Consider the following 11275-nt stretch of genomic DNA (forward strand, 5'->3'; position numbering starts at 1 on the left):
ATGTCCAGTCTCCTCTGTGATCTCGTTTTCGTTGCTGTCACTGCAGAAAACCCTGCTTCACAAAGACAGGATGTTGGAAATGCAAGCAGGCTTTTCAGTGCTTTTGTGGCAATCTCAGGATATTCCACCTTGACTTTAATCCACAGCGTATGGAGATTTGAAGTTGTCTCAAACATAATTTTAAGGGCACCGTCATTTGCGATCTCAAGCAGCTGATCCTCTTCTAGCACGGACAAAGTTGATTCACCTGGTTTATTCACAAATGGGTCTCAGATCCATTCCTTCCCAGTTCGGGGGTCTTTTGTGGTTGGGAAGTAATGCTCAAACTCTTGAAAGCTGAGAAGAGTGATCACGCACCAGCTGGGAGAAAGAAGGCCCTGGATCAGTCTCTCAAAATCTCCGCTAATGTTTGAGACATGTCAAAAATCCCAATGTTCACTCATCGCCCCCATAATTCCAGTTTGGCTTTGAATACAGCCACGTTATCTGCTGATTTGAACACAGTTGTTGTTCTCCCCTGAAGTGACAGGTTGAGTTTGTTGAGCAGGTTGAATGTGTCACACAAGTAAGCAAGTTTTGCGACCCATCTGTGTCACTGAAATGTGCTGCCAGGGGTGACTGTTATTCTAAAAGAAATCTCTGGAGTGGCTCTCATAACTCAGAAACTCTGGCCAGTGATCTACCTCTAGAAAGCCATCTCACTTCTGTGTATAAGAGAAGACGTGTGTGCTCTGCGTCCTTCTCCTCACAGAGCTGCATGAACAGACATGAGTTAAGGGCATGTACTTTAATGTGGTTCATAATTTTAATCACATCCTGCAAAACGTTGTTAAGTTCAGGTGACATTTTCCAGCTAGCCAGCATTTCTCTGTGGATGACACAGTGCATAGACTCACATTCAGAAGCGACCTCTTTGACCCGAGTAGTGAAACCAGAAGGCCGTGAAGTCATGGCAGCAGCTCCATCCACGCATATACGGACACAAAATGACCAATTCAGTTTTCCTGATATGTAATCATTCAAAGACTTGAATAGTTCTACAGCTGTGGTGTTGGCAACAAAAGTGCACATAACATATCCTCATGCACATCCTCCTGAAAAATAGATTACACAAAAACAAGCATTGTTGCCTTGTTGTCAACATCAGTAGACTTGTCAACCTGGATGTGTACCACAGTGACTCATTAATCCTAACAATTGTGCCTCAATATCCTCTGCTATTTCATCAATTCATCTAGTTACGGTGCTAGCCAGAAGAGGAATACGTGTCATTTTTTGAACTGCAGCCTCTCCTAAAAGTTCACAACAGATGTCCTTAGCAGCAGGCAGGATCAACTCTTCACCAATAGTAAAGGGCTTCTTAGCTTTAGCAATGCGGTTAGCCACTAAGAATGATGCTTTCAGGGCAGACACATTTGATGAACTTCAATAATTCCTTCTGTTATTTGTGTTCACGCTTTTTTTCTTTTTGAAAAACTCCACAGGCTTGTCTTTTAATGCAGGATGCTTGACCTCCACGTGGTGAAGCAGTTTTGAAGGTTTCACGGCTTCCTTGGATAGCCAGTCGCCACATATTATACAAAGCTGGCTTGGAGAATGTGAATCACCTGTGGCAATGAACCTGTAATTTACGTAGGACTCTTGGTATTTTCTTTTAAATGCAGCTTTCTTTTTGTTGGCAGTCTTAGAGTCTTCTGCTGTGTCATCATTGGGTCTTTCCCCCTTTTCAAAGAAGCTCTCCAGTGATGTTTGTTTTTTACACATTTTGGGTAGGGTTAGCTTGTGGGCTTACCAAAACTGGAATGAGACAAGTGTGCAGTGCCGGAAAGAGGCGCAGATGGAAGTGGTAAATAAAATAATGGGCGGGCCAAGCGCAGACTAAAATAAGTGTCGGATTCTGACTTAAAGCCTGCCACCAGATGCAGCTTAATTGTCGTCACTTGCCACTCACTGATAGGGTTTTGATGTGAGTCTGCAAGCAGTTGATTTATTATGGTCTCTGTGCAGTCAAACCTCTCTGCTGATGATAATCTGTGTTTGCAGCCGCTCCCCAGCGCTAGCATCACTGCCTCAGCTCCACCTCAGATCATCAGGCGTTAGATTCTCATAAGGAGCTCGCAACCTAGATCCCTCACATGTGCAGTTCACAGTAGGATTTGCGCTCCTATGAGAATCTAATTCTGCCGCTCATCTGACAGGAGGCGGAGCTCAGGCAGTAATGCGAGTGATGGGGAGCGGCTGTGAATACACATGAAGCTTTCTTCTATCAGCTCGCCCGCTGCTCACCTCCTGCTGTGCGGTCCGGTTCCTAACAGGCCACGGACCAGTACTGGTCCATGGTCCAGGGGTTGGGGACTCCTGATCTAAAATCTCCAATATTTTACCAACATAAACTCTTTTATTTATTTATTTTTTCCTCATTAAACTTTTTTAATGGGTCTCAAATTCTGTGACAGATTTTTGGTCAAGTTGTTTCCATTAAAAAGTACTGATTTTAAAAACTAATAACTTAAAACTGCCACACACAAGACAAATGGTCCACAACACATTCTCCTTTCCTTTTGAAGGTTTTACAATGCACTGTTATCATTAACCAGTCTTTTGCTATTAAACTTAAATGGCCAATTGAGACAAACAGCTCTGAGACCATTCTTCCACCACTGATTAAGACTGGGGTGGCAGGTATTGGGGATAATATTCATTTAGCCTTCTGAGCTTTCTGGGCAGACTTGGTGACCTTGCCAGCTCCGGCTGCCTTCTTGTCCACTGCTTTGATGACACCCACAGCAACCGTCTGTCTCATGTCACAAACAGCAAAGCGGCCCAGAGGAGGATAGTCAGAGAAGCTCTCAACACACAAGGGTTTGCCAGGAACCATATTAACGATGGCAGCATCACCAGATTTCAAGAATTTGGGGTCATCTTCCAGCTTTTTCCCAGAACGACGATCAATCTTCTCCTTCAGCTCAGCAAACGTGCAGGCAACGTGAGCTGTGTGACAATCCAGCACAGGTGCATAGCCAGCACTGACTTGGCCTGGATGGTTCAAGATAATCACCTGAGCTGTGAAGCCAGCTGCTTCCATCGGTGGGTCATTTTTGCTGTCACCAGCCACATTGCCACGACGAACATCTTTGACAGACACGTTCTTGACATTGAAGCCCACACTGTCCCCAGGAAGGGCCTCACTCAAAGCTTCATGGTGCATTTCAACAGACTTCACTTCAGTTGTCACGTTGACTGGAGCAAAGGTGACCACCATGCCAGGTTTGAGAACACCAGTCTCCACTCGACCCACAGGGACAGTGCCAATACCACCAATTTTGTAGACGTCCTGGAGTGGCAAACGCAAGGGTCTGTCAGTTGGGTGAGTTGGTGGCAGGATGCAATCCAGAGCTTCAAGCAGCGTGCTTCCACTGGCATTGCCATCCTTACGGGTGACTCTCCATCCCTTGAACCACGGCACGTTAGCACTTGGCTCCAGCATGTTTTCACCGTTCCAGCCAGAAATTGGCACAAATGCTACTGTGTCGGGGTTGTAGCCAACTTTCTTAATGTAGATGCCGACTTCCTTTACAATTTCCTCGTATCTCTTCTGGCTGTAGGGTGGCTCGGTGGAATCCATTTTGTTAGCTCCAACAATTAGCTGTTTCACACCCAGAGTGTAGGCCAGAAGGGCATGCTCATGGGTCTGCCCATTCTTGGAAATACCTGCTTCAAATTCACCAACACCAGCAGCAACAATCAAGACAGCACAGTCAGCCTGGGATGTGCCTGTAATCATGTTTTTGATGAAGTCTCTGTGTCCTGGGGCATCAATGATGGTCACATAGTACTTGCTGCTCTTGAACTTCCATAGGGAGATATCAATGGTGATACCATGCTCTCGTTCAGCTTTCAGTTTGTCCAAGACCCAGGCGTACTTGAAGGAGCCCTTCCCCATCTCGGCAGCCTCCTTCTCGAACTTTTCAATGGTTCTCTCGTCGATCCCACCACATTTGTAGATCAGATGGCCAGTAGTGGTGGACTTGCCCAAATCTACGTTTCCGATGACAACGATGTTGATGTGCGTCTTCTCCTTTCCCATTTTTGCTTAGGTTTAGCGGTGGTTTTCACGACACCTGTATCCTGGCGGCAAACCCTTTGCGAAGAAAGATAAACTCTTTTAAATTGCATAGTTATGTGGGTATAAACTAGGTGGCACTCCCCTTGGAGCTCACAGTCCTGGATGTGAGACAGTCATAAACCAGTGATGGTAGATCAGTGCACCAAATGTAATACTAGGGGTACATGTTACATTTCATAGGGGTGGAAGGGGAGAGTGGCCGGTCACCTGAGGAGTGTGCTCTGGAAGTCCTCATGGAGGAGAGAGTTGCTTGAGCTAAATCTGCTGGAAAGAGCAGCAGCAAACAGCAGAGTGCAGGGTAGGGATGAGGGAATTTTACTAGCCTGTGCCAAGCCAGAAGAATATTAAAGCAGCATAACGAGGTCACAGAAGGGCAAAAAGTTGGCAAGGTGGGCAAGCCCCCTGCAAGGAAGTAGTGGGAAATGAGGCTGGAGATATCAAGTAGTAGCCCACGGCAGAAGAAATTGACAAGGACTAACACGAATGTATGTTCTGGCAAAGTTGTCAAGGATAAAGAATTTTCTTCCCATCCAGACAGAAAAACAGGGGAATGATGACAACGAACTTAGACTTGTCTGAAACATGTGATGCCAGAAGATGGTGGTGTGAAATATCTTAAAAAGGCTGAGAGCAAAAGCATGACCCAAATTATTACATACAGCCAAGCTGGTGTTGACAAAGGGCAAACTGACATTCCTAAACCCACAAAAACTCAAAAATACAATAACCAAGAGCTCTTTTTTAAAAATCTCCTTCAGCAAAAATCCAGTCAATCAAGAGGGTAATCAAACTTTAAAACTCAGTGATAAGGAAGTTAATGGTAAAAAACAAAAACAAAAACAAAAACTGGAGGTGAGATTTTAATCCCTTTAAATATAAAACAAAAACAATTGTGGGATTATGGTTATGGAATAAAATGTAAGTGACATCACAATATTAAAAAAATAATAATAGAAACGGCCCCAAATTGGAACATGTAGTTAACAAAACATTGGTTCAAGCCTCTTAATAGTTCTCACAGTCTTGTTAAGTTTAGAAGGGTATTTTAGGGGTGACTATGTCTTGTGAGTAGATAATCTGATGATTATTACTTCCTTCAGTTTCACTTCAGTTATTTTGTTGTAAATAAACTAAAAGTAAAAATAAAAGTGAAATTAGAGTAAAATTTGAAAAGAAGAAGTGTATATAGTATAATTGCATTACATATATATTATATATATATATAACTTTAATGCCCAAAGAAAAGGGATGGAATAACATTCACCAAATAACAACAGTTACTGTATCTGGGTGGTAGAACTGTGGATAATATAAAAAAATATTTTGCTTCCTCTTGTAAATTTCTTTGATTTTTAAAATATATTGAGGCCACCATTACCCTGACACCAAAACCAGAGAAAGATGTCACAAAAAAAGAAAACTACAGGCCAATATCACTGATGAACATAGATGCAAAAATCCTCAACAAAATACTAGCAAACAGAATCCAACACACATTAAAAGGATCATATACCATGATCAAGTGGGGTTTATCCCAGGAATGCAAGGATTCTTCAATATATGCAATCAATCAATGTGATACACCATATTAACAAATTGAAGGATAAAAAACATACTACAATATCAATAGATGCAGAAAAAGCTTTCAACAAAATTCAACACCAATTTATGACAAAAACTCTCCAAAAAGTAGGCATAGAGAGAAACTACCTCGACATAAAAAAGGTCATTATATGACAAACCCAAAGCCAACATCGTTCCCAATGGTGAAAAATTCCACTAAGATCAGGAACAAGACAAGGTTGCCCACTCTCACCACTACTATCAACATAGTTTTGGAAGTTTTAGCCACAGCAATCAGAGAAGAAAAAGAAATTAAAGGAATCCAAATTAGAAAAAAAGAAGTAAAACTGTCACTGTTTGCAGATGACATGTTTTTTTTGCAGAATCCTAAAGATGCTACCAGAAAACTACTAGAGCTAATCAATGAATTTGGTAAAGTAGCAGGATAAAAAATTAATGCACAGAAATCTCTGGCATTCCTATAGAGTAATGATGAAAAATCTGAAAGAGAAATTAAGGAAACACTCCCATTTACCACTGCAACAAAAAGAATAAAATACGTAGGAATAAACCTACCTAAGGAGACAAAAGACCTGTATGCAGAAAACTATAAAACACTGATGAAAGAAATTAAAGATCATACAAACAGATGGAGAGATGTACCATGTTCTTGGATTGGAAGAATCAACATTGTGAAAATGACTCTACTACCTAAAGCAATCTACAGATTCAATGCAATCCCTATCAAACTACCAATGGCATTTTTCACAGAACTAGAACAAAAAAATTCACAATTTGTATGGAAACACAAAAGACCCCTAATAGCCAAAGCAATCTTGAGAAAGAAAAACGGAGCTGGCGGAATCAGGCTCCCTGACTTCAGACTATACTACAAAGCTACAGTAATCAAGACAGTACAGTTCTGGCACAAAAACAGAAATATAGATCAATGGAACAAGATAGAAAGTCCAGAGATAAACCCACACACATATGGTCACCTTATCTTTGAGAAAGGAGACAAGAATATACAGTGGAGAAAAGACAGCCTCTTCAATAAGTGGTGCTGGGAAAACTGGACAGCTACATGTAAAAGTATGAGATTAGAACACTCCCTAACACCATACACAAAAATAAACTCAAAATGGATTAGAGGCCTAAAAGTAAGGCCAGACACTATAAAGCTCTTAGAGGAAAACATAGGCAGAACACTCTTTGACATAAATCACAGCAAGATCCTTTTTGACTCACCTCCTAGACAAATGGAAATAAAAACAAAAATAAACAAATGGGACCTAATGAAACTTAAATGCTTTTGCACAGCAAAGGAAATCATAAACAAGATGAAAAGACAACCCTCAGAATGGGAGAAAATATTTGCAAATGAAGCAACTGACAAAGGATTAATCTCCAAAATATACAAGCAGCTCATGCAGCTCAATATCAAAAAACCAAACAATCCAATCCAAAAATGGGCAGAAGACCTAAATAGACATTTCTCCAAAGAAGATATACAGATTGCCAACAAACACATGAAAGGATGCTCAGCATCACTAATCATTAGTGAAATGCAAATCAAAACTACAATGAGGTATCACCTCACACCAGTCAGAATGGCCATCATCAAGAAATCTACAAACAATAAATGCTGGAGAGGGTGTGGAGAAAAGGGAACCATCTTGCACCGTTGGTGGGAATCTAAATTGATACAGCCACTATGGAGAACAGTATGGAGGTTCCTTAAAAAACTACAAATAGAACTACCACATGACCCAGCAATCCCACTACTGGACATATACCCTGAGAAAACCATAATTCAAAGAGTCATGTACCACAATGTTCATTGCAGCACTATTTATGATAGCCAGGACATGGAAATACCCTAAGTGTCCATTGACAGACGAATGGATAAAGAAGATGTGGCACATATATGCAATGGAATATTACTCAGCCATGAAAAGAAACGCAATTGAGTTTTTTGTAGTGAGGTGGATGGACCTAGAGTCTGTCATACAGAGTAAGGTAAGTCAGAAAGAGAAAACCAAATACCGTATGCTAACAAATATATATGGAATGTAAAAGAAAAAACAAAATGGTTCTGATGGACCTAGAGGCAGGACAGAAATAAAGATGCAGACAGGGAGAATGGAGCTCAGGACACGGGGAGGGGGAAGTGTAAGCTGAAACGAAGTGAGAGAGTGGCATGGACATATATACACTACCAAATGTAAAATAGATAGCTAGTGAGAAGCAGCCGCATAGCACAGGGAGATCTGCTCACTGCTCTGTGACCACCTAGAGGTGTGGGATAGGGAGGGTGGGAGGGAGGGTCAAGAGCATGGGGTTACGGGGATATATGTGTATGTATAGCTGACTCACTTTGTTATACAGCAGAAACTAAAACAACATTTATAGCAATTATACTCCAATAAAGACATTTTAAAAAAGTAATATGTTTATTCTATAAATATTTATTGAGTGTTTATTGTTATTTAAGCACTGGGGATACACTGTGAACTATAAAAATAAAGTCCTTGCATCACGGAGCTTGCTTTCTAGTTAGGAAGACAGACTATATGTAAGAAAACAAATAAGGGTAGTTTATGATGAGTGATATGAAGGAAATGAGAAGGGGAGGAGCAGGGTGCACATTCGTTAGGATCAGAAGGGAATGAACATTGAGCTGAGCTGAGACCTGAAGCAGCAGAGGAGCCAGCCTGTGCAGTGCTGGGGGAAGAGCATTCTGGACAGAGGCAACCTGGCTTCGGGGTAGGAAAAGACTCAGCACATTTGAAGAATAGAAGAGAGGCTAGTGTGTCTGAAATATAAGGGAGAGAGCTTGGTGGGATGATTTTTAAGAGATTAAAGGGAATCTGAACATATAGAACCTGGGAGGTCCTGAAAGCCAGTTTGGATTTTATTCCACTTTCATTAGCAAGACACACACACACACACACACACACACACACACACACACACACACGTGCTTTTTCAGATATGACTGCATCTGCTTGGAGCCATTTTTGAGGAGCCTGAGCTCAAACAGTTCTGAAAAGGAAGCCAACAAAGCCTCATCCCTGGACACTTCACTTATGCAAGATAATAAATTCCTTATTTTGCTCAAATATTTTCTGTCATCATTTTCAGCTATTAAATGGTATCTAGCCCCAGGTAACTTGTCATATGTTTGGGCCCATTATCAGGAACTCTCCATGAAATGCTACTTAGCTTCAGTGACTTTAAGCAAGTTGAAGCCTGTATGCTATGTTAAAAAAATAGAGGAAATAGATTTTCAAATCTCAGTCCACATTTACCTTTTTATTAAGTGTAGCAGAATTTATGGAAAGTGAAAATATCTATGAGGAAGTTTGAACTGTGTGGTAGGAGATCTGTAGACATTTGACTCATATCTTTAAGATATTTTTGGTGGTATTTGAATTTCTCATTAAAAATAGATGATGCGGGCTTCCCTGGTGGCGCAGTGGTTGAGAGTCCGCCTGCCGATGCAGGGGACTCGGGTTCGTGCCCCGGTCCGGGAAGATCCCACATGCCGCGGAGCGGCTGGGTCCGTGAGCCATGGCCGCTGAGCCTGCGCGTCCGGAGCCTGGGCTCCACAACAGGAGAAGCCACAACAGTGAGAGGCCCGCGTACCGCAAAAAAAAAAAAAAAAAAAAAAAAAAGATGATGCAGTAGTTATTGTGTAAATTATTAGTTCAACATAAACCCAACTGGAATTGCTCATTTTAACAAATCACCCAATATTTCAAGCTCCTTTCTATATATCTGGCTTGTAAAGACCGATTGTAGCATCTACTAACAGCCTAGTGGAGAGCCTTGCACCTTGTAGGTGTACAAAAAAATTGTTGATTAGGCTTTGTGATTGGATAGAATTATTTACAAAATATCACATTCTACTCGTGTAATTTTTTTTTTTTTTTTTTTGCGGTACGCAGGCCTCTCACTGTTGTGGCCTCTCCCGTTGCGGAGCACAGAGCTCCGGACACGCAGGCTCAGTGGCCATGGCTCACAGGCCATGGCTCACAGGCCCTGCTGCTCCGAGGCATGTGGGATCCTCCCAGACGGAGGCACGAACCCGCGTCCCCCGCATCGGCGGGCTAACGCTCAACCACTGCGCCACCAGGGAAGCCCTCTACTGGTGTAGTTTTATTCACTGGTCACAAACATAAAACCCAGCATAAACTATATGTATTTGTTAGTTTTATTGAAGGAAATGAAAATCAAAAGAAACACTCCCCCTTGTGGTTAATTATTCCAATTGCAAATCCTTCACCTTACAAGTGGAAAGAAATTAGATACAAAAGAGCTTTTTGCAAATATGTTCTTTACCGACCATATTCTGAAACCAATATAGAATCTCCCAGTTTCAGATGGTAGAGGAAAACCAGATCTCAAAGTTTCATTACTGTAAAGTCTAAGACATACACAACAAATTGGTTAAAAAACAGAGAAAAATGCCCCCAATAAGGGTTGATAACCAATGAAAAGCAAAGCTCCCTTAAGGAGCGCGGTATGGGCTCTAGGACAGCTCCTAGAACTCACTTTCTGGAGTCATTAAGAGAGGGGGCTGAGGGAAACAAAAATCTGAAAAACATTACCAAAAGGGATTTGGTGAAGCAGAAACCTATAGAATTGGAAGACCCATGCCCTCAGAAATAAAAAAGAGATCTGAGGCAGTTGCAGGTGCAGGGAGTGGCTGAGCCCAGAGTCCTTGGTAGACAGGCCAGGAAAAGTCCTCCTCGTCTTAAAGGCGCTCAAGAAGGGAGCCAATTCAATTTTCACACACCTGTCAGCAGTATGAGAGTAGAAATGACTGACGCCTGAATACCCGGCAAGAGCACAAGCGGGGCTGCATTTCCTTAAAAGTAACAAAAGTTCCAGAGGCCCAAATCCAGCTAGAGGTTGAGGATGATCTGAAGCCCGAGTTTACCCCTAGACGTAAGGAGGACACCCCTGGCATTATGAAGTAAACCCGGCTGAAGACCTTTAATAAAGCCCCAGAAGAGAGAACAGAGCCTGTTCTGGCCAATGAAGGTTGCAGGCAGGCCTAGCTGAGAAAAATCTCTTCCAGCCCTAACTGACACCCCACCTCATGCCCTCAGGCTACACATAATTTTTCCTTCTCTGTACCTCAGGGGTCAACAAACTTTTTCTGTAAAGAGCCAGATAGTAAATATTTAGACATCCCAACCATATGATCTCCATTACAGCTGCTCAACTCTGTTGTCGTGCAGCCGGTGATAATATGTAAGTCAATGAGTAGGGCTTGTTTCAATAAAATGATTTGTAAAAACTGGAGATGGGCCACTTTGTCCCTCAGGCCATATTTGCTGATCCTTGCAGTGTCACTTATAAAGTAAGGAAAAAAGAATGGAGTGAAGGAGAATTCAGCCACATTAAACAGCTCTCTACAGGCACTAGATAGAAAGGGCTAGGGTCCTTGAGGGAAGGAAAGCACATGTGGTGAGCCTCACTTTAACTCCAGCTTTCTCTTTGAGGGTGTTCTCCACACCCTGGCACAAGGAAATAGAGCTCAAGAAGAGAACAGGCAAATCAAAAATAAAACACTAA

The 11275-nt window shown here is 42.0% G+C and overlaps 1 protein-coding gene across 1 annotated transcript; it reads right to left on the reverse strand.

The window, feature by feature from the left end:
• Nucleotides 1-2411: 2411 nt before the first annotated feature.
• Nucleotides 2412-4136, reverse strand: LOC132516813 (elongation factor 1-alpha 1-like). The gene has a single exon (XM_060142942.1). The coding sequence runs from the start codon at nt 4085-4087 to the stop codon at nt 2699-2701; it is 1389 nt and encodes a 462-aa protein (XP_059998925.1). The 5' UTR covers nt 4088-4136; the 3' UTR covers nt 2412-2698.
• Between the last annotated feature and the right edge of the window lie 7139 nt (nt 4137-11275).

The sequence above is a fragment of the Lagenorhynchus albirostris genome, chromosome 3 (assembly GCF_949774975.1).
Source record: "Lagenorhynchus albirostris chromosome 3, mLagAlb1.1, whole genome shotgun sequence".
In the NCBI taxonomy this organism is placed as follows: Eukaryota; Metazoa; Chordata; class Mammalia; order Artiodactyla; family Delphinidae; genus Lagenorhynchus; species Lagenorhynchus albirostris.

Coding starts and splice junctions, on each gene's coding strand:
- LOC132516813 (XM_060142942.1), bottom strand. CDS start 4,087: ATGGGAAAGGAGAAGACGCACATCAACATCGTTGTCATCGGAAACGTA.